Source organism: Metopolophium dirhodum, chromosome 2 (assembly GCF_019925205.1).
Source record: "Metopolophium dirhodum isolate CAU chromosome 2, ASM1992520v1, whole genome shotgun sequence".
In the NCBI taxonomy this organism is placed as follows: Eukaryota; Metazoa; Arthropoda; class Insecta; order Hemiptera; family Aphididae; genus Metopolophium; species Metopolophium dirhodum.
This window is the reverse complement of record NC_083561.1, coordinates 31,725,838-31,751,925: the sequence shown is the minus strand read 5'-3', so window position 1 is coordinate 31,751,925 and position 26,088 is coordinate 31,725,838. Positions and strand designations below refer to the sequence as shown.

General features: G+C 28.6%; 1 protein-coding gene across 1 annotated transcript; it reads left to right on the top strand.

Moving 5' to 3' along the window:
* Positions 1-23,056, top strand: LOC132938884 (uncharacterized). The gene is made up of 8 exons (XM_061005875.1): positions 1-163; positions 2,791-2,850; positions 3,851-3,907; positions 10,566-10,592; positions 14,206-14,262; positions 14,911-14,937; positions 22,836-22,894; positions 22,962-23,056. The coding sequence occupies exons 1-7, from the start codon at positions 1-3 to the stop codon at positions 22,886-22,888; spliced, it is 444 nt and encodes a 147-aa protein (XP_060861858.1). The 3' UTR covers positions 22,889-22,894; positions 22,962-23,056.
* The last annotated feature ends 3,032 nt before the right edge of the window (positions 23,057-26,088 follow it).

The following is a 26,088-nucleotide window of genomic DNA, read 5'->3' as shown; positions in this document are numbered from 1 at the left end:
ATGATAGGAGTGGTTCACCAGCACCATGCCTGTCAAGGATATAAAGAAGTGCATTGTGGTCTAAGGACTCAAACACCTTGGAAAAGTCTGTATATATCACATCAACCTGATTACCCAAATCAAAAGCCGTGGAAAGAACCCATGTTTGTCAATAGAAATGGTGGTTAAGAGAGGACGATCGATTCGTTCGATTACTATATGCTCAAATAACTTACCTAGGAGAGGTAGGCCAGAGATTGGTCGGTAGTTGGCAATATCAGCCGGATTCCTAGACTTCAAGATAGGAGTAACTCAACTAATTTTCCATATGGAAGAGAAAACCCCCTCTAATAGTGATTGATTAAAAATTAAAGTGACAGGTAAACTGAGAGAGGCACAACAGTGGTAAAGAAGAATGGTATAGATGCCATTAGGCCCAGAACTACGAACATTATATAGGGAGTTTAGTGCTTCGTCAACTTCGTCAATGGATATGGATAAAGTTGAAGGAAGGAAGGAAAATTGTTGGTTTGTAAACTCATCGGATCAGACATTGGAAGTAAGCCGCGAAGTATAACCATATACAGATAAGAGTGAGAGGCAAACAAAGATGCAACTTGATCACTGAAGGCTTTAGACTCCCCAAGAAAAACCTCATCAGGAGTATTTAAGAAATAATTTAGGATATACACGTAGACGCTCCTGTATATTATGCAAATAACTCCTATAGAGACGCTTCGATTCAAATTTACACTGGTCACGCAGTCTAGAGAATATTAAGTATCGATTAAAATCACATAGCGTTTTATATAGTTTGTGTGATTGTTTTTTTCCTTAACAACAAGATTTTTTAGATTACTCGATACCCATTTGGGAAAGGTTGATTTTCAAAAGTTACTTATTGGTGGGACGTGTTCATGAATACAGTCAAGCAGAGGTTTCTGTAAGAAATCAGCTGTTTGATCAACCGATCCTGAGCCTAAGGCGTTATATCAATCACACCGTCTGTCTTCTTGATTTTATCCATAGAGTTTTTATCTTATGAGATTCGGTCCCGCTGACGTTATTCTAGTACATAGGATTTTTTTGGAGCATGTATTTAGTTCCTCATTGTATTCGACATTCATCTTAATCTTCTCGTGCTTCTTAGGTTTTATATTTGTTGCATTATAAAGTATGGTCAAAACTGAGTTTTGTGATACTTTGCAATCTTTCCGTGGGGTTTTAGAAGCACCCAGTTTCCTCAAAAGTGACAACATTTTCCTACTTTAGTGATTATTTCATCCATAGCCAGTCATCATATTTTTATCTGTACGTCAAGTAGGACGATGAGTTTATTGGTATTGATCTAATTTCCACCCCATTCATATTCATGTAATAATTTTTCACATTTCTTTGTCCAACAAGAGGTATAATTTTGTCTTTGGGTTCTGGGTATCGGTTTTTTTGACAGCTGACTTTACGATATTGATAAATCTGCCATAATATTTAGTATGGGATCTATTCGGTTAATATTATTTTAAAAATATTTTATATATTCTGGGCAAACCACTATACGTAAGTGGCAGAGTTAATAGTTTTATGAGGGAGCTAAGTTTTTTATTTATTTGGAATTATAAATGTTCAGGGGGATATATTTTTTTAAATTTTTACATAGCATAGGATACTCAATCATAACCGACCATTGTTTCAAAATATATCACTGTTTTTGAAAATATTTTATTATACATAAATTGAGCTAATCATATATATATCGTATCACTCTATCAACAAGGCCACTTTATAATTGTTGATCGTAGTTTTTAGAAAATGTATAACACTTATAACAATATTATAACGTGGGAAAAACTTAATTTAAAATAAATGCAGAAATTGGCGGATGCTCTTACCTGAGCAGAAGGCTTGAATATTGGCTACTTGATGTGTTCAAAAATTTGTTAACCTCTGGGTGGCACTTGTAAGGACAGCAAACAAAATAGTAGTCCATATGCTCACTTGAATTTCACATTCAAATAATTCGTGTATTCGAAGATAGTATTGTCTAAAATACACGAGAAACATTTGAAATTCATCACGCACTTTGAAATTTCAAATACGTGAACGCGAAACGTATTCGAAATTTCAAAAAATACGCGAGGATACTACGATAAGATACGAGACACTTGAATTGAGTTTTGAGTAATAAATAACGACTTAAGCGTAGCATAAACACGTGTTTTAACAAAACATAGCTGAAACAACGATTTTAAGTTTTATCCTGCCTGAAGGACCATGTTACGTTAAATGAAAACAATTGGTTTGAATCAATAAACGACTTTGACCTTATTTTGACCTAACTGGCTAACTTTTAAATTGTAATACTTAATTATGAAATACACTAAATACACAACATACAAACTGTCATTGCGTAGAGAGCGCGATATCCTCGCTACGTCGTCCTATTACTACTGACCTGAGTGCTTATCTACATTATCGTACGCACCAAAGATAGTTGCTGAGTATATAGAACACATATTATACAGATTTTTTTTTTTCAAAAACATTTGCTTTTGTAATAATTACATTATACTAGCATCACCTTGTACTACCCATGAGATTCGTCAAATATAACACCAATAATTTTAACAGGTTTCCTATCTGTTAGGTAAATAAAGTGTTATAGTCATTAATTTAGACTAAAATAATGATTTAAACATTATTATTTATGTTTATATTGTATTTACGTATATAAGTAAATTACGAGTTGATTAGACTGACAAATAAAATAAGTAAAAAAATGAGATTTATAAATAATATAATGTATCTTTTTAGATATACCCTATGAATACAGCACTATTCCTACTTGGCAAAATACTGTAGGTAACATTTTAAGTAAGTATATATTTCTAGATTTTTTATGATGAACTTGAACGGGTTTATAATACACAACACTGAAACTCTATTATAATAATAATGGGGACATGAACGCAAAAATAGTACGAGGAAATATAAATAGACCTATTGGTATGTAAAGCTTACAACAGATCAAATATTTACAATTAGACTCCTAATGGAAAAATCCTACGAATAGGTGTATAAAATACCTTCATATTATTTTTGTGGACTTTAAGCAAGTATAGGACAGTATTGATTGTGGGTTGGGATGAACTCTGGACAGTTTTAAAAATAAATTAGGTTTACCAAGAAAACGGTTGAAACTTGTCGAAATAAGTAATCAACAGACTTACTGTAAAGTGTGCTTTATGAAGGAGACGTAAGAAGCAGCATTTAAATGTAAGATCTGCTTGAGGCAAGGCATCTCTAGTGCTATTTAACCTTGCCCCAGAAAAAAACGATAAGCGGTGTGCAAGAAAATAGATAAATAGAAGTAGTCGGAACAAATACTCTTCTAGCAAATGCAGAAAATTTAGTCTTTTGAGGCAATCTAAAATAAAATATTTTTATTACATGACGTGTTATGTATTTATTATTTTTAACAATAAATATCATCACAATGTTAGTACTTTTTCAGTACCTATCGTTGACGTCTTTCAGAAAGATTAGATTATTATACTGAATACAATATAATATTATACATACATATATTATACATAATATATTCCAATATAATATTATTTAAAAATTAATAAAACACTTGAAAAAAAAATAAAGTAATTTTTGGCACGTAATGTCAAAATAATTTTCCTCCCCTAATCTAAAACTATCATATTATTTTGAATATATATTTTAGTTCAATTTCTTCTTTGACTTATAAAGCGTTTATACTCCATGTATATTTTTCACTGTGTTTAGAGAAACTATGTCAATATAAAATTGATTACTAATAAATTAACAATAAATACTTAATAGAACCTAATTAAAATTATTTCAGTACCATTATGTAATTATATACACAGCCATGAAGAAAATAAAAAAGAAGATAATAAAGGTAATTAGGTATCAAACTGTTTATAAAACATAAATTTTACACGTAATATATATTATACTTTAATAATTTTATAGTATATATAGGTAAGCTCTAAAACTGTTAACCAGTTGTTGTATTCGACTAAAATAAAAAGAATAAAGGTCAAAGGAAATATTTTTTAGTGAACAATGATATTTTAGTAGCAGTTGTTTCTATTATGCGTTATAGGACATTACCTAGGACGTATTTTTATAATACTACCACCTTTGGTGAATAGAACGTACAAAAATACATCATTATCTTAGTCCATGAGAGTATTTTAATTAAATTGATAAAGTGTTATGGGATAACCTTTAAATATTAAAAATTCTAATAGTCGCTTAAATATCGAAAATGTATACCTAGGGGATATGGCTCTAGATAGTTATAAGTAATTATAACGAAAGTATACTTAGACATAGTGTACACGGCCAAAGTTCCAATATTGTTCGATATATACTCTATTATAATTTTTGATAATCTTTGAAAATATCATATAAACATAATTTTCATTTGAAATTTGGGAGTACAAGATCAAATAAAGATTATAAATGATAATTTATTAAATACACTCAAATACATAAAAATCTTTGTTAAATACGCCTGTACAACTTTGGTATTATGAGCTGGTGGCAATGCATATTTAACAGTCAAGATCTTCATCAACTGTAGTAATTGTGATTATTATAATTCACCTATGCATTATTATGGAAACTGGCTTCATATCCATATGATCTTTTATAAACAATTTTTATTATTATTTTCCAATCTTTCAATTAAATGAGCATCAAATTCAAAACAACTTTTAAAATCATTTGATTGCAATAGTTGTAGGTACAGGAGTAACCGTGTATGGGTGAAATTAATTTTATTTAAATATACACTGAACACGTATTTGTACATGTTATCCCTATTTGATCTATTATTTAAAATGTAAAATGTATTAATTAAAATAAAACTTATAGACAATTTGCATTATTTTATATAGATATTATATTGTATTTATGCAAAATAAATGCATTTGAATATATATATATTTTTAATATAATTGAATTCAAAATAGTAAATATGAAAAAAGTGGAATGTTATTCCAATTTATCTATTACTGAAAATGTAAACAATAATTTAAATTTTTATCTTATACTTTATGTGAATATCTGATATAACTCATCATTATGATAAGTGGAAAAAAAATACAAACAATTTAATTTATTCTTTGATTATCACTTTTAATATATTCTATATAAAAATATGATTACAATATGCTGGTACAATTTATTATAATTAATATATTGTAAATAAAAAATAAATTTATGATAAAAAAATAGGTGATATACTTTAATAGTGGCCCAAATGATTTATAGGTACTAGTTTTACTGTTATAGCTATTGGAGCACAGTCACAACATTTTATATTTTAACAATTTATTAAATTATTTAGATATATTTTTTTTTAATTTCTTGTAATTCATAATTTTCAAATTATTTGTTATTATGTTTACAAAATCTTAACCCATTTGGCTTTATTCTAAGATAGAAGAAAATTTGTTTTCTATGAGCTAATAGGCTACACGAGTTCAATATAGATAATTATTTTGTACTAAAAGGACTAGTTATACATAATTTTTAAATTAAATATTGTAAGATTATACAATTGATACAGAAGTAATCTAGTAAATATTATTTTTTTTAAAAACAATTTATTTTTGAAATAAATTTGTTAGGTTCATGTTATAACTTAAAAGGTATACACCAGGCATTACCCATGTGATTTGTCAAATACAAGAATTTTAACCAATTTTTGTCATTGACTTATGTTTATAATATAACACTTAAGAGGGCGCACTAGTAGACAAAATATGGCATAAAAACATTGTTTCGTAATTCCAAGAATACGGCTTATTGAAGCGTTTTACAGTATAAATACCTATTACAAAAATTGTAGAGGAGAATTTTTTCTAGAAACGTAAGAAGCCCGATTTTCGATATTCTTATTAATTAGTAAAATAATTAATTGATAAAAAGTTTAAAAAAACGTGTTAATTTACCATGCGATATTGGACGATTGGAACAAGATATCAAAAATCGGGCTTCTTACGTTTCTAGAAAAAATTCTCTTCTACAATTTTTGTAATAGGTATTTATACTGTAAAACGCTTCAATAAGCCGTATTCCTGGAATTACAAAACCATGTTTTTCGGTAAAAAAAAACATTTAATTACGCTCGTCATGTGCTGCGCCCATTTTAGGCAGCGGCAGCGCTCGATACTAGGTGTTCATACCACCACCCCGCGCGCGATAACAGCAGTACCGCACCATAGGTCAAAACAAGTTTTCTATCGCAGCTGTGCGCCCGTACATAGTTTATAAATAACCCAGATAAGAAAATGATTATTATATTATATTTCATGACAAATATTATTTAATTTTGTTCGGTTTTATATTTTGTATTCGTATCCGAATTTCATACCTACTAATAAAAACTATACTTTTGTTCTTCAAGTAATACGGCTTATTGAAGCGGTTTACAATAAAACTACCTATTATAAAAATTGTAGAGGAGAACTTTTTTAACAATCGTAAGAAATCCGATTTTTGATATCGTATTTCTATCGTCCAATATCAAATGGTAAATTAACAAGGTTTTAACTTTTTATCGATTAGGTATTCAACTAATTAATAAAAGTATCGAAAATCGGGCTTCTTACGATTGTTAAAAAAATTCTTCTCTACAATTTTTATTACAGGTAGTTTTGCTGTAAACCACTTAAATAAGCCGTATTACTGGAATTACGAAACCGTGTTTTTATGCCATATTTTGTTCAATAGTGCGGCCACTTCGTATCCGAATTTTATACAAATAAAAACTATACTTTTGTTCTTCAAGTAATACGATTTATTCAATCGGTTTACAGTAAAAATACCTTTTATAAATATTGTAGAGGAGAACTTTTTTAACATTCGTAAGGAATTCGATTTTTTATATCGTATTCCAATAGTCTAATATATCGCATGGTAAATTAACAAGTTATCTTCTTACTTTTGATCATTTAATTATTTAACTAATTAATTAAAATAACATAACGTGCATCTTATGATTGTTAGAAAAAATTCTTCTCTACAATTTTGGAAACTGAAAATGTCCGGAAACAGTTAAAACAAATCAATATTTTTTGAAAATTTATTGTGTATAGAAAACGTCAGTATAAACAACCAGTGAAAATTGCATGAATCTATAAAGGTTATTTGTTTTAGAGTTACACCAAAAACCAAAATCGATTTTGTTAAACCGATTTTGCGTAAAAACTCCGGGTTTTCTTTCATTTTTTTTTTGTTTTTCTCCGTGCTCATGAATTTTTAACTGATAAATAAATTATATTTAAAAAAATTCTCATGGCTATAAATAGCTCAAAATGTGTCAAAATAAATTGAAAATTTTACCTGTGAACACTGAGTTATTCGTTTCTAAATTACAACAAAATATCAAAAATCGATAAATAAAAATTCTTTGAACTTTAAATGCTTATTAAAAAAAATTGTTTCTATGTATTTTTAATATTTATCAACTGCTATTAGAACGATATATCGTGTATAGAAAATGCTAATATAAATATTCAGTGAAATTTTAAAGTATTTTACAGTCATTCGTTTTTTAATTACAACAAAATAAGAAAATCGTTACATGAGAAATAGAGTGAATATCAAATGTTGTACAAATATGAATTTCAAACGATCATAAAAATTTAATTTGACTTTTTTGTAAATATTTTTTTTTGATAAAGGTAGATAAACTTATGGATAATCTTGTATTACATTTTCAAATCTTAGATTTAAAAAGAAAAATTTTTAGAAATTCTCAACTCAAAATAATTTGTTAATTTTCGTGATTTTTCAGTATTTTGTCAATATTTGAACTTTAAATGATTATAAATAAATACAGTGACTAAATATTTTTAATATTTTTCAAATATCATTGTAAAAATATAGTAGGAGCCTTGTATTAAATTTCAAGCATTTCTACCCAACAAATAAAGTTTTATTGACATTCATATAGAAAAAAAGACTAATAAAATTAGAAACAGAAAATATTCCTAAACAGTTCAAAAGAAATCAAAATATTTCGAAAATTTTATCGTGTATAGAAAATGCAAATATAAACTACCATTGAAAATTGTATGTATAATGTATATACGTTCATTTGTTTTAAAGTTACACCAAAAACCAAAATCAATTTTTTCAAAAACAGATTTTGAGTGAAAATTCCCGCTTTTCCATCATTTTTTTTTTGTTTTTCACGGCAATTTTGAAAATTACTGGGAAATTTTTACTTTTGACCCGACAAAGTACCAACTAGATTCACTTTCCTATCAGAAAAGGATACTGTTGAAGAAAATCTAAGCATTTTTACTGTGATAAAAGGTGTTGACAGACACAAAAATAAAAAAACACACATCATTGTAAAATCAATACATTCATCGTTCCACTCAGAATCTAAAATAAAATGCCTACCGGAAAGTTGAATTAAATTGTTATGAGTGTTTGAAGCTTACATTTTTACAACATTAGATATTGACTCGAATTTTCATGGAACGTTATTCTTATTTCGTTGTAGTTAAAAAACGAATAACCGTAAATTCTTGAAATTTCCACCAAATGTTTATTTTCTTTACTTGATAAAATTTTCAAAATATTTTGACGCGTGTTTTGAGGTGTTTGCGGAAATTTTTCATTTTCAAATTTTTTATTTTTTTTCTATAAATATCAATTAAATTTTATTTGTTAGATCAAAAAGCTTGAAAATTTAATACAAGGCTCCTCACAAATTGTTACAATATATCTTTTTAAAAATATTAAAAATTCATAGTCCAAATTTTTTTTTATAAGCATTTAAAGTTTAAATGTTGACAAAATAAAAATTTGTTTCTTCTGTAACCAAAAAACCTAAAAAAAAAATATAAACACAGTGTTTTTTAAAAGCAATTTTATGTTCATTTGTGGACAAAATTAGATATTTTAACCAAAATAAAAGATTTTAGTTAATTTGTTGTAACTTAAAAATATTGTTCTTGAGTACTTGAAACTTTTGAAGTATATTATTATATATTATACAGACAATGACACTTTCAAATGCAATTTTTTTGACAAAAATGAATTTTGCCTACTGTAGTACGAATGTCTAATACTAAAAAAAAACGAATTTGACATCCAGCTTTCAGAAATAATTTATCAGAACTTTTTAATGTTAGTTTACGAATAAAAGATCGATTGTAACAAATTATTGTAATTTATTGTAGTAGGCTTTTTCACAAACCAATTATTTTTTTATTGTGTAGGTTAAGTTATAGAATTTTTTTATATTTATGATATATTTCATTGAAACTATAAACAAAAATGTCAACAATTATTGAACAGTAATTGCTATTTTACCAAATAAAATATTTTGTCACCATCACATTATCTGTTTATAAGTATACAGTAGAAACTCGATTAAACGTCACTGTCGAGACCAGGACTATGAGGGTTAACCAAATAGACGATTAACAGAAAATCAGCCATAAGCCCATAAACTTACATATTTTACAACGTGTGTACATATATTTTCATTCAAAAATAATACAAACAACTACCGTACAAAATAATCTGTCGAAAAATAAATTACAAAACACCGTTTGTTATTTAATTTAAATAGGTATTTGTTATTCAAAAAATATTATTCATCGAAACTTGAAACAATCCACTGTTACTTAAATCATAGTTTTCAATAGGTGCTCAATGAAATTTTCCAAAGATTTATTAATTTGAACTTAGGTTAGGTATATTATGCTGTTTATATTAATATCAACTACCTATTTAAATCATTACTAATAGATACGTATATAGGAGAATAATCAACTATCGTACGCAAAGTGCTTCAGGTTAAAACGTAAAAGACGCAACATGGTTACTAAAAAATGTATTTACTCATTACGAATTATTATTTTATGTGTATTTTAAAAAAGTAATTACTAATTAGGTTACAAATGTATATCAAGCCATCTGGTTAAATTTGTTGTAATTTATGTATTGATACACATATTTAAGTAATCAGGAGCTTTCATTAAAAAGTAAGTCCAGCGAAAATCGAGCGCGCGGCGTAATGGTTCGTGCATTAGAAATACACGGGTGACAATTTACGCAATTGTCAATGTCAATATTGTATGGACCCGCTCAACTAGACTGTTCGTGAAATAATAATGCGCCTCTCGGCTCTCCTGCGAGAACGCAGCGTGAATCTCGCCACGGAGACATGGGCGTGGTTACGTCCAGCCGCGACGGCGGCGATACGGCGCACAACGCCATCTCTGGAGCGTTACATACGTAACACTTTTACTATTGCACACTCTTAAAGTTTATTGAGTAATAATTCATAACTAAATTTGTCTTTTAGATTGACTATTTTGGATAGATTTTCTATCTATTACGAACGATTAAGTGGTACTTAATAGTTATAATACTTCATTGCATTAGGCTAAAATAATAATTTCAATATTTTTATTTATTATCATATTGTATTTACTAACACAATTATGTTACGATTTAACTGAAATCTAAAATCAGTAAAAAACGGAGGTTTATGAATAATGTAATGTATTTAATTATAGGACCCAAATATATTCTTAATGATTTATGTAAGTATACATTATTAGTTATTTATAATGTTTTATTAAAATATTTTATAATGCATGGGATAACCTTATTCGGTAACGGGTGTGACAGTTTGTTTAGAAACTTCAAAGTATACGTCAAACACCATACGTAACGGGATTCCCAACCCAGATATAAAAATAGGAAAATAATCAGAAATTTACGAATTGGTTCTTGTTCGAACACTTTTTAAATAAGTGTCAAATAAAGTAGTTATTAATGAGATAATAAAGTATAATTTAAATATCGTAGCTCAACAGGACATGAGATGGCCAGGGAAGGTACTATTAAACAAAAAGAGAGAATCAACCTCTATAGTGGATGTTATATTAATAGACAAGCATTTGGAGGCAGATTTATACGATTAATAACAGATTGTAAGCAAACGTCAAAAAAGTTGTATTCATAAATTAGCAAATATGTTTCATCTGCCTGAATCAATTGGAAAAATATTATAAATTCAAGTTGCCACGAACTGACGGAAAATAAAAAGACGGAGAATATATATAATATAGACCTATGATTGGAAAGGAAAGCCATCATAGTATATAAAATGATAATGGAGATGGTCTCATAGATTTCAAGATGTCTGTGGTATCATTATAAGCTACACATATTTCCAAAAATAAAAATCTCTTTGATCATTTTATAGATATATACGATATAGGAAATGAATAACTGAAGAACTCCGAAATACAAAGGGACTGATATCAAATGGAAATTCTAGCTACGAATCAAAACGAACAAATATAATGAACGCTATTTAGTCCAAAAGTAATCTTAGAGCAAAACTCATTTATAATAAAAATAAAGTGACAGGTTCAATAATGGGAGTATGGAAGCAGTACAAACGTAACGAAGCTTACATGCAAATGATACAGAACTAATCTCAAAAAAAAATCATGTGAAATATAAAAAAATTAAGGAGCAGATAAGACAGTTAGAAGACAACAAAATATATTATATGAGAAGAAAGCATATTTTGAAGAACTTGAGGAAGCCCAAGGAATTTTTTCAAACACTGAAAACGCCATAAATAAGATTTTAAATCACACACTATTTTTAAAAAATGACCATAATGATATGCTTTCAGAACCAAGAGATAAACTTAATTTCAGAGTTTCAAGTTTCTATTCCAGATACTCTTTCCCTTTCCTAATTCCTTTTAACCACTGTAGCTATCAAACAAATTGTCCTATTGTCCGTATGATGAAACTGGCCAATGAGGACCCCCTACTCTCCTTAGTACTTAGCATTAAATTATTGTCTGTTCGTTCTTTATATCTTTATATTTGTAATTTTTGTTATTTGTGTAACTTTATCTTACTTATTATGTATACTATACAATGTAATTGGGCACGTCCCGTATTCAATAATAAATAAATAAATAAATAAATAAATAAATAAATAAATATATTAGTATTATATTTAAGAAAACATTTTGACATTACCTACGGTCAGACAAATAACAGCACTAGAACCAAAGATAAAGAACTGATCTATCATATAGCTGACGCAGAATGCAAGGAACCCGCCCCAGACTAAATTGAGGAAAACATCACAAACCTGAATAATAAAGCTCCGGGAGAAGATTTTATGAATTCGGAAATATTTAAAATGGCTAGGCTAGAAAAGACAATATCTCAGAAGTACTATCTCTAATTAAAGAAATATGGCACAAATTATTCTAAATTATTTGAAAACTGTAATAATTTGTCCAATTTTTAATAAATGAGACATTGTGATGGTATCGGACTACCATAGAATTTCTCTGTTAGACGCAGATTACAAAATACTATCGATGACATTGCTTAGAAGATTACAAGTTTATGCAGTAGACATATTTGCAGTATATCACATTGATTTTAAAAGAGGAATGTCTTCAACGGATCATATATTTATGACTAGACATCAAATGGAAAAATTTTACGAACATATAAAATACCTTCATATTATTTTTGTGGACTTTAGGCAAGTATAGGACAGTATTGATTGCCGATTGGGAACAACTCTGGACGGTTTTAAAAATAAATTATGTATACCAAAGAAACGATTGAAACTTGTCGAAATATGTAACCAACAGACATCCTACAAAGTGCGCTTTATAGAGGTGACGTCTGAAGCATTTGAAGGTAAAACAGGATATCTATAAACTCTAATACTCTTCTTGCAAAAGCAGATGACTTAATAAATTCAGGAACATCAATTATAAATAAGGTAACAAAGATCGTGGATAGACTATTCAAAGCAAGTCCAAACATGGATTTAATAGTTAACGAAGCTAAAACAAAATAAATAACTGACAATAACTCTATGACCATAACCAAAATATTTTCATGTTCATTCCCGTACGATGAGCACAAATGATCTTTCTATTCCTGAATATCTATGGTTCTGCTAAAGTTTTAATCTCCTCCTCTGTTTCATAATTAACTCTGTATCATCCGCGTGTGTTTTTCAATTTTTCAATTTATGTTAATTTCAAATTCATTTATTTTGTTAGTATCAAGTAGTCCTCTAACCATTCGTTCTAACCTAATGTTGAAAAGCATAAGAAATACTACGTTTCCCTGTCTTCAACCCCATTTTCACATTAAATACTTTCGATTCCTGGTCATTGAACTTAACTTTGAATTTTGATTTTTTTTTCTTCTATGTCTTCTTTGCCGCCTATAGCTTCTATATTATTATAAAACCAGACACTGTTTTTTTAGTTTATATATAACAAACAGAGATCCTGATTACATTCATAACTCTTTCTTCATTAATTTTTAATTTATGTGAATCTGGTCTAATGTATTTTAACTATTTTATAATAAGAAATAGAATTTAGACATTTATTTTATTAGTAGTTTTGCCACATACCCATGTAATAATATTACAAGAACCAAAATATTTTTACATACCATCCTATTGTATTATTTACCCTTTTATAATAATATGTCTTATTATAAGACTATTTCGCAGTTTATTATATCTTATATTATATGGTATAATAGTACCTAAATTTAATACTAAAAGAAAATGGTATAGTATTCTAGTTAGTTATTTATGTCTATAGCTATCACATAATGTATAATATTTTTATTCAATACATTTTTCCTTTAATGTAAACGTCTGTGAATTTGGCCCCCCGACTTCACTCGATCCTCTCCAAACCTATGCAAATATTTTGCAACTTCATTTATAATTCATGTATAATATTTACTGTGTTTAGTGAACTTATAGATATATAGATGTATGAGTAATAAAGTAAAAATAAAAACATATTTTGGGGACGAGGTGGCCGAGTGGTCTAATGCGACGGGTTCGGCACAGCCGGTCCGAGTTCGATCCACGACCACCGGGCGGCATTTTTCTCCGTGCAAGTCACGGTGTCCGGAGAACAAGTGCCGCCATTCCACCACCCGGGGCATGGCAGAAACCTACGGGTGCCCCATTAGAAATTCTGCCAAAACACAACACACACGTGTACCAACCTACCCAATTTAAAAACCTACAGTACCCTCCCCCACACACAATGGCCTATGTTGCCGCGGGTTACCCAATAAAAAAAAAAAAAAAAATCATATTTTAACCTAATTCAAACTATTGCAGTATCAACATGTGAAACTCTAAACAAATATCAAGAAAATAATATGACAGATAATAAAGGTAATTAGGTATTAAACTTTTTACAAAACATATATCTCACACGTTATATCAAGTGTCCCATGAGGATATAGCCATTGCGATATCTCCTGCGATAATAAATATATCATACATTTTTTTTTTTTATTAGATTAACAAAGACAAGGACTACTCATATTTAATTTTAGATTCTGAGTGCAACGATGAATTAATTGGTTTTACAATGATGTGGTTTTTTTTTATTTATTTATTTTTTTTTTTGTGTCTGTCCTTGCGGTTTGGGGCAGTAAAACTGCTTCGATTTTCTTCAACAGTATCTTGTTTGATGGAAAAGTGAATCTAGATGGCGCATTCGGGAGGTCGAAATTTAAGACTTCCCAGTAGTTTTCAAAAACGCCGTTAAAAACGTCCAAATTTGTAAATAAAATAAAAAAAAAAATTGATTATAAATTATAAATAATTTTGGTAAGATTTTCTATTCATTATGAACAATTAATTGTTGTAGGTATTCATACTTCAATGCATTATGCTAAAATAATAACTTAGTTATTTTTTTTTATTTTTTATTGTATTTGCGTACACAATTAATATGCTATGAGCTAAATAGACTGAAATGTAATATAATCATTAAAACATTGAGATTTATGAATAATATAATGTGTCTTTTTATAGATTATCAACATATTATAGACCATTTTTGTAAGTATACATAACTAGTTTATTATAGTGTTATATTTATACACTTTAAAACCAAATATAGGTTAGGTTAGCTTCCGATTCCTGGCCATTGAATTACATTTTGCATGTTGAATCCTTTAAACAACTCTTATGTCTTCAATTTTCACCGATAGTTTCTATATTATTTTGGAACGGTACGCTTGTTTTCAGTTTGAGTATAGCAAGAAAAGATCATGGTTATACTCATAACTCTTTTTTCATTATTTGTTAAATATGTGGATCTGGTCCACTGTCGACCTTCCTAATCTGAAACCTGTTTATTACTCCCCGTCTATTTAGTTATTGTGTCTTTATCAATTTTGTTTCTTAATATCAAATTTCTTGGTTAAAACTGTTCTTACAATTAACTCAATCAACTAACAATCGTATACGCATCCCTCTACAACTCTTCACATCTAAAAGAAATCGTTTTTTCTTGATTCAATAATTTTGTGGTCAACCTGGTTCTTTACATATTCTCTCAGTGAAATCTAGGTGAGCTTAGGGATGTAGTAAAATTTCATACTGCATATATTATTAATGTATTTAGTACATTTTTTTTTCGTTTTGAATTTATTTTTTAAGTATTTTAATGGCTTGAAATGGTTTTCCGTGTTTTATATTTTTTGTCCCAGGTCATCTATACTCCATCCACGTTAAAAAGATACATTGTCATCGATCAGTTTTCATCGAGCAATGGTCAAGTGACACTCAATTTTTACCCACACCGAATCAACCATCTGTCTGGTTAAGCCGTTAAGGTATGCCCCTGCGCGACAATCAGTCACTGATCTTAACGTGCATTGTGTATATTATTCTGATCCACTAATAGAGCCAGTCCGTATCTTTGAAGTTTAAATACTACAATTATCAGAGTTCTAGTTCAATATAGTATCTAAATGATCTTAAATTCGATGTTCTGATCTTAAAATCCCGAAGCTCCACGTTCATCATATGCATTTGTTGTGTTTGTTATAACCTTAATTATTGAGTCAAATGACAAAATTACCCGTTAATCCCCATTAATGGAGGGGTCAACATAGTGATGGTGTAGGACGTTGTTGTTACGGTGGTACGATTTAATGTTTCATTCCACCTAGGTGTTATACACCGGGGGATGTCATCTCAATAACCGAGACATAGTTTTATTAAATTTTTGAATAGTTTTCTATGAATTGTTAAAAATCTGCATCAGGGAAGAAGTAACTAATTATTCACTATGAAATAATACATAATAAATTGTATTCGTGTCGTATTTCTTAGAGTAGTGTATATAATATGATAACTCGTATTAACAATCGTAGAAAGAGAATAGAGCCTTTGGGAAATCTGGTGGTTGTAAAAAAGTTGTGATTACTAGAATTTGGTGAACAGTTTGAAACATACTATATAATTATAAAACTATGTGTACATGCAATACCGTTTCTTGTCACGTATGTTCAAGTCCACCGATTAATGATAACTCCTACCTGTGGAGCGAATGAACACATCTCCTCTCTCCTGTCTTGACCCCGTGGTTTTTGCACACACTCCCATGTGCAGGAATCAGGGACTGGAACTGGAACCGAAAGAACCGGTTCTTGGAGAAAATGTAAGAGCCAGAAACGGAACCAGAATCCATATTTTACAATGTTTAGAACCGAAATTTGAAACGGAACCCCAATTTAATATACAATAAGTTTTTCTGTTCTTTTAGGTTCTTATCGGTTCTAAGAAAAAGTCCTGTATTTCAAATAACTGAACATTTTATTTAAATTGGATTTTGTTGTAATCAAATAATTATTTTTCATAGAAATATTTTTGTTTCGTACATTGTAAGATGTGGTATTTTAAAATTTTAACTCGAAATAATCGTATTATAGGTACGACCGAGACTGATTAATTTACACACATACGGGTTGCATTTTTCATTGGTAATGTACCGAGAATGGTCGACAACAATAATGTGTTTTTCTACAATCTTTACCAAATATCTACGACTATTACGAGAAATAATATTTATATAGTTATTTATAACTTTGTCTCACAGTCTCAAACACAGTCACACACTCACACATTGACACATACGAGTAATTTACGACTTATTAATCTTATGGTCATACTGTAATTTTATGTTTTGCTTATTAGTTATTAGCAACTTCTAAGACCTAAACCCAATACACTTGTTAATCAATTAAAATCATTTTTGAAAATTGAATACACTTCTTAAATTAATAATTTCTTACCTAGTAAAAGTATTAAATTAATTTCTGATTTTATTAATAACCGTTTAATTTTTTAATTACCCACCTCATAATAAATGATTTCAAAATATTATTATATAGCCAGTTTTAGTAATTTTCATTTTCCAGTATAAATTTAAGAAGGAGGTTTAAAAAGTTCTAATAATATCTGGATGAATGTAACAAACTAACATTACACTATTTTACATTAGCAATTATAAAATTAATTTTGCAAACTGAAATAAATTGAGTAAAATTAAAAAAAGTATTTGGAATGTATTTTCCAAAACCGGAACCGGAACCGGAAAAATCGTAAAGGTTCCAGTCCCTGGCAGGAATATCGGCTGATTAATTAAAAAAATCTCCACTACTGATCTCTCTCTTTCTATTACTCTCACTATCTCCGTCACCAGTCGTCGATTTTGTGCGTTTGTGTCCAATTAAGCCGAAGGGTGAAACTCTTCTTTTATATACGCCGTTGGTGTAGCTTGGAGAAGCAGAGCCCCGTTTTTGTCGGTGCACCATCGGGCGCCTTGGCATGAAGCGCATTGCGTTTGATTAGTAATGTAGGTATTTTAATATCAAAATATTTTCAATAAACTGTGGCTGGTATTCTCGTACCGTAATTTAATGTTATTATCACCATTATTATATTTTCCCGGCAATCGTCCAGAGGGTGTGGAATGTACACATTTTTATACATTTATATTTGTATCTATAAGTTTATTTTTTCTCTTTTATTTGAGTTTTATACTTTTATGCCATTTTGGCTTACACGGAACTATATTAAATTAATGCACTTCTTTCTCCACCTATTACTGTGTTACAAGTGTTATTATACTTAATATTTCTTCGTGTTATCATAAACCTATATCCCAGTATATTATATCTTATATTATACGTTATATTAGTACCTAAAAAAAATGGAAACAAAAAATGAAAGAAAATGTAATAATATTCTAGTTAGTCATTATTGTCATTTCCCATCATATTACTTATAAGTTATAATTTTGTCTTTTGAATAAAATCGTTAATAATTCATTAATATTTTTTAAAAATATGTAGAAGTAAAATATGTCACTAATAAAGTAACAATGAATAGTTAATACTTAATTTAACTAAATTCAAATCATTTCAGTACCAACAGGGTCTGTTCTAAACAACTATCATGATAGTCAAGGTAATTCCTAATTTGATATTAAACTGTATACAAAACATAAAATATCTTACATGTAATATAGAATATATTATCATATATTATATTCTCTAAAACTATGAAACGGTACTATAGCTATTTGTATATAACTAAAATTAAAAAAGCGGATAAGTGGATGTCGATCTACTGTAAAGCAGATTACAAGTGGGTCTCTGTATAATTGAATGTATTCAAATTGAATTTAATGATATCAAATAATTGTATACGAAACGATTCTGGGCGGAGACGGTTCAAAGCTGGTAAATTGTACTCAAGCCCTTTTTCCCTGGGACTAAACATTAATAAACTTACTAATAATTCATTCCTTCTGATTTCTGGTGGTGCGATATTTGAAAGAACGGGCAGCCATGGTATAGGCGTTGATTGTACTACTCCGCTTATTAAGCACATTGCACTGTTTAAAAGCGCATGCAGGGAAGGCCACGAGCAGGCTACCACTATCCTCCCCACATTATTGTAAAATCATTACATTCATAGCTCCGCTCAGAATCTAAAATCATATTTTTAATTATTTTTTATAACGTTATAAATTATATATAAATATTATAAATGTTTTTATTTAATGACAATAGAAACTATTTACAAATATTTTTTCCCAAAAAATTTACTTTTTGTAATTATGAGGTTAGTGTATACGCCAAGACAGCTGACGCAGCACATTCCCGAAGGACCACTCGACGAACAGTCGAGACCGAAAAATTGATTAGGATTGCTTATGTCGCCTTTTATAAATTGGGTAGGCAACCTAATATGCACAACGACAACGATGACCTCAAATTAGGAAAGGGACGTGAGGTGTTGAGGAGAACAAGATTCTAGAGTTTAGTTATGGGGGGGGGGGGTCTCCGTAGTCGGTTAGGACAGCTGGTGCAATGACCACGGAGCTCACATGAGTTGGCTAAACCTTAATGACTAAGCTTAAACTATTGAAGTCTTGACGTGGACCCGGACAGCCTGCCCACATTGGAGACACCCGTTGAATGCGGATTCCGAAGACCTGGGCGGCCTCTCACACACTACGGCGAGTGCTGGCGGACCTACGCGGGAGAAGCTGGCACTTGGTGACGGTGAGGCGCACAGTGGGCGTACAAGCCGTCGGATCAGGTGACCCACGGATGGCAATAGTATAGTTAAAATATATAAATTTATAACTCACGGTTTGAATGGTAATAATTGGCCGTGTATTTTAAACAATAATAATGAGCAGGTGCAGTGACGGATTTCAGTAGCGTCGCACGTAACACCGCAGTAATAATAATAATTTGGTTGATCACAATGATCAGACAGTCCGATTGTACAGATCGAAATTAACAATATATATAGTTGATGCTTGGTGTGTACCAATAAATACGTACACCCGACAAGATTGTAACAAACACTACGATAACATTAACAAAAAGAACGCTGCAATAGCGAAACAATAATAAGAATTTGACGAGAGAAAAAAAAGCAATAATACAAAAGTTATGACAACAAGGGCGTTGGCCGCAATAAATGATAATAAGAAAAACACAATAGAGATTAAGATAATACAACTAAAACAAAGACAATAAATATGGTGATTCTAATAATCAATAATAATAATAATGCACAAGGAATATATTATAATAGGGTGAAGAGATGAGTGGAAGGTGGGACTGACTGATAAGACACTCGTGCCGTTGTGCTCATTAGCATATCACTGATGGTCATTGTCAGCGCCAACAGTTAGGTTTACATGGTTACCTACAATAAATATAACACCAAGAATTTTAACTGATTTCTTGTTACTGTCTTATGTTTGTACCACTCCTAGAGGCTATTAAGTTATAATTCATAACTAAATTTGTCTTTTAGATTCATTAGATATTAATTCATTTGAAATCAATGTTGAATGTTATTGACACTTGATTTACTTTGTAATTTTACGCCAAAAAAATCCAATTAATAATTTTGGTTAGATTTTCTATCCATTACAAAAAAATTAAGTATTAGAGTCATACTTCATTGTATTAAGCTAAAATAATAGTTAAAATATTTTTATTTATTGTTATATTGTGTTTATGTATAAAAATATGTTACAAACTGATTAGAACGAAGCATAGAATATGTGAAAAACTGAATAAAATAATGTATCTTTTTATAGGATCTAAATTTACTCTTGCCAGTTTCTGTAAGTATACATTAATAGTTATTTATAATTATAAATTAAAAAATGTATAATGCATGGGGTACCCTTATTGGGTGTGGTGATCTTGGGTACCTCAGTCACCGATGTAAAAGTGTAGCCTGGAGATCTCGAAAAATTTAATTCTGGCAATTTTATGTTTCAATCTTTAATCGTTTTCTGTAACGTTATTTGATATAAATATTTAATTATAATCGTTTATCGTTTCTGTTTCATTATAGGTACGTTGTCCGTTCTCAATCGTTTACCGATATGTTACCCGTTATCCGTGTCAATCGTTTATTGTTTGCTATCGGTTATCGATTTCAATTGTTTTTTGTATCGTTTAACGTTATATTCGTAACATCATAAAAACGTTTTGGAGCCCTGCAGTACAATCCTTTCACATCCCTTCCTCTTGTTTTATTATATTATTATACCCTTTTATTATAATATGTGTTATTATAAACCTATGTCACAGTTTATTATATCTTATGTTATACGATATATTAGTACATAAACCAAATAATGAAAGTAAACGGAAGTTAATTATTATTGTCTATAAGTATCATATTATTTATAATATTGTTTTTTGATCAATTTCTTCTTTAAACTGTAATGTTTTTATTTTTAAATTATTTTTTTTTATTCAAGCTATGTAGATGTAAAATGTATAACTAATAAAGTAACAATGAATACTTATTTAAATCTAATTCAAATAATTTTAGTACCAACATGTACATTTCTACTCCAGTATCAAAATAAAAACCAGAAAAAATATACAGGTAACTTGGTATTCAACTGTTATTAAACTTTAATGCATTGTTTCAAGTCGTTATAAAACAGTATTTTTTTTAAAAAAGATCATACTTTTAACTATTTATATAATATTATAAATATATATATTAAAAATGCTGTTTTTTAATGGTTAAAAATTATTGTTTTCAAATAAAATTACTTTTTGTAATAATTAGATATTTCGGTTCATTATAAAATTAATACATTATATATCACGGCAAGAATTTTGATAAGTATTAATTAATTTGAAATCCTTGTTGAATATCCTTGACACTTGGTGGCCATTGTAGTGTACGCTAAATAAATTGAATGAATAATTATTTTGGTTAGATTTTCTATCCATTATGGAAAATTAAGCATTATAGTCATACTTCATTGCATTAAGGGAAAATAATGATTAAAAATTTTTATTTTTTTTTTATTGTATTTACGTACACAAATATTTTACGAGTTGATTAGAATGAAGTATAAAATCAGTAAAAACTAAGGCTTATGAATAAAATAATGTATCTTTTTATAGGAAATGTATATACTGTTGATGATTTCTGTAAGCATACGTTGATAGTTTTTTATAATATTATATTTAAAAAATCTATAATGTATGGTGTACCCATATCGGGTAACGTGTGTGGCAATCCCGCTTACTTAAGTCGCCGAGATAAAGTTGAAGCTGAATATCTAGAAACACCTCAGGCGTGTAAGATCCAGTCACCGAAGTATCCTCACCAAAAAAGATTTTTGATGGGTCAACTAACTATAATGATATAATACATAATACATTATATTCTTTTCGCATTTCTCAGTAGGTATATGTGTATATATGAAACACGTAATAACAATGGTAGAAAGAGAATAGATCCTTTGGGAAATCAGGTGGTTGTAAAAAAGTTAAAATCCAAAGTTTTCATACTACGTAATGTGATTTAGACAGTTATATTATTAGGAGATTATAGAAAATTGTGATTATATTACAAGCACCACAAGCCTTTCACATCCTTTCATGTTGTTTTATTTTATACCTACCTACTCGTTTATAATAATATGTGTTATAATATAAGCCTATGTCGCAGAATATTATACATTATATTATATACCTATTTTATACCTAAATCAAATAGGTACTGCATGAACATGTAATATAACTATCATATTATTAATTATAGTTTATAATTCATGTAATTATATTTTTTACTGTGTCTAGTGAACTATGTAAATTTAAAATGTATGACTAATAGAGTAACAATGAACACTTAATTGAACTTAATTCAAATTATTTCAGTTCCATTATGCACTTTTGTACTCAATTATCATGAAAAAAATAAGGTAGAATATGAAGGTAATTACTTATTAAACTGCTTACAAACCATAAATCTTATACGTAATGTAGAATACCAATATTTTAATATTTATGCTCTAAAACTATGAACCGGTACTATGGATGTTGTATTCAACTAAAATAAAAAAAATAATTTAATTATATTGATATTTATTATTTTAGATGAACCTCAAGAACCAGATCCATTTTGCTATAAATACAGCGAAGAGAAATGACTCTGAGTAAGCAACATTTGAATACTATTAGATATTCACAGATCACAAAAATGAATTGTGTATTTTATTATAGGTTTATTAAAAACATGGTATGTAAACAATATATTACATTATTACATAATGTTTAACGAAAAGTTGATAAATGTTAAGCTTGTGTTCAATTGTATTGTATTTTAATTTAATTTTACTAAAGTAATTTTCCAAAGGTACAGTTTCTTGAAATAAGCAATTATATACCTACACGTTTTACCTTTTGCACTTTCCAAATCCTGTTTAGTAGAGAAAATAAATAAGAACTACATGATCTACCCAGTCAAAGGCTTTAGAGATGTCCGAATAGATAGTGTCGACTTGAGAATAGTTTTAGAGTGCGCTTAAAATGAAATTATTAAATGAAATGGTATTAAGAATAGAATTTGAATACTATATTATAATATAATATTTTATGTACTGATGGAATATTTATAAAAATACTCTATTTCAAAGAAGTTTGGAAAAAAAACCCGACTTAAACTCGTCACGGTTCGCACACGTGCGGCCGAATATTGCAGCTAATCAGAGCAGTCCTACCGTATTGCGCAGTATTTTCAAAATTATTTGGAATAGAGTATATTCCGTACTGTTATCCGTACTGTTTGACTGTACATTTCCAAATTTTTATGATTGGACCGACGCAGTGTTGGGAATAGATAACTAAAAAATTTATCTAGATAAGACAAGATAATTTTAACAAAATATTATCTAGATAAAAATAAAGATAACATAAATGTAATTTATCTAGATAAAGATAAATACAACAATACATTTATCTATATAAATATCTTGATAAATATAATTTGTTTACACTTATTTTTATTGTTTTTTAGTATTTTTGTATTATTAGATTTATATCAATATAATGACATAATATTTATAATAACAACTAATCGAGCCTTTGAAATACAGTTCTACGAAGTTAATTTTAATTTTTTTAAAAAACGAATGGGGAAATAAACTATACCTAATAAATTTTAATATGCTTATTAGTTATTACATATGGCTAGTAGAGAACGATGTATAGTGCAAGCCCGCATGCAGGTTCTCGTATTATCGTAATATTGTCGTTGGCAATAATAACAAGAAATAATATATTCTTCTAATTTATATTATATTATATTAGAATCTAGATAATTCCCAACACAGGACCGACGTATTTAAATAAAATGTATTTAAATTGTGTATTCTTGTTGGGTTTTACACAGTACTTTGTAAGTTACAATATTTACTATATATATTGCCATATTGGTAATATTAGATAGAAAATATACATATTAAAAGAATAATAAATTAAACATAATATATGAAAAATCAAACATCTTGAAAAATAATTAGGTACATTTAATTATTTAAGAATTTTATATTTTTAATAAAAACATTTAAATATTTAGAAAAATTCGCAGATCCCAAGTATTAAATTAGTTGTGTATTTTAGTTGACCGAAAAAAAACCTGGTTTTAGTACATACATATCATACATAATATAGTACCTCTTATACGTAAACGATAAACTATTAATCAGTATATAATGTATTCAATCAAAATAAAAAAAGTTTAATTAAACCAAACTGTTTTTCTTTTATTTTTAGATCAATTTACTACCTCCATAGGGCATAATGGAATTATTTTGACATGATATTATATTAAATAAGTTATCTTATTATAATATATAACTTTACTATTTACATATCAAAATGCACTTATAATTACTTATATTATATTAAATACTAATTACTTAAGTTGCAATGAAGAAGAATACACTTCAATTATTAAGGAGATTTTATGATTTTCTAAATGTACGTATATCATATTAAAAATATTCATATTGTTTAAAATGATAAAGTATAATAAAACCACACACGTAATAAAATTGCTCTCTTCTTTATTTTTTTTTTTTTACTTTAAATTTCACAATTCATGCTTAATGTCTCATGGGCATACAAAATTAAATATTACACCAGTTTAATTCTGTAACTATAGTATGAGAAATGAGTATATTAATTAATTAAACGAACGAGGTTCAGTAGTTGTTTTAGTGTTATCTAGGGCCTTTTGTTCTAAATAATATTTTATTTCATGATTGCTATGTTAATTTTATGTCCCTAAATGCAGCCATGATATTTTTAATAAGTCCAAACAAAAGTGTTATTACTGTATGCTCATTGCTCAACGATTAATTTAATATTTTGTGATGACATTTGATCAGATTTATGGAAAATACAATGTATCACATCGTTTGAATTTTAGTAATTTTATGTTAAATACTACTATTGATCGAGATAGTTATATATTAGCCAACTGTGGTAAAATAGTAAAATGTATAAACTTTGCGAATAAACGAGTTAATAATAAGAAAGTCCCAATTATTGTACGTAGTGAGATAAAAACAATTGAGAGATGGGTAGGTCAGGGAAGTTCGGAGTTATGCAGAAAATTACAAAGGGTATGAGAAATTACGACGGTACCTATATATCGTCACTTATATTACGTTATTTTTATCCTACTAGGTACTGAGTATTATTAGTTACGGAATTGATAATTTGTCTTAGTGTGTAAAATATTTGTGTGTTCACTCTTATATCTGTGAAAAGTTTTCGTTGGTCCTTGTTAGAATGGATACATCTCTGATTGGTGTGGATCGATGCACGCTACTATTATTTTACGACTTATATATTACAATATGTTATACCAGTTATAAATTCATATTTTGCTTATGCACTGTTGACTCTTTGTATTTGCGATATATTATAAAGACAGAAAGGATTTGACAGCATGAAAAGATTAGGAGTGCTTTAAATTATAATGTTGATTAGTGTTTTTATATATTATGTGTTATTTGGAAACTGCATTTTCGTGACATATGCGTGTCTTTATAATTTTATAATTATTTGTTTGTTAATATCATGGATTTATACATTATAATATTTTATTATGGTATTTATACTCCTACTTCAAGCAGCACTTGAAATGGATTTTGTTATTTATTTTTATTTAATATTTGTACAACACGCATTTCAATTACTTATATATTTGAGGTCTAGTCCCTTAAGAGAAAAGGACTTTTGGCACATCGCATAAGTCTGTCCGGTCCTTTACTCGAGATCCAAACTGCAAATATATTTTGGCAACCCAACGTCTAGGAGAGACACTGAATTGACAAGCAGT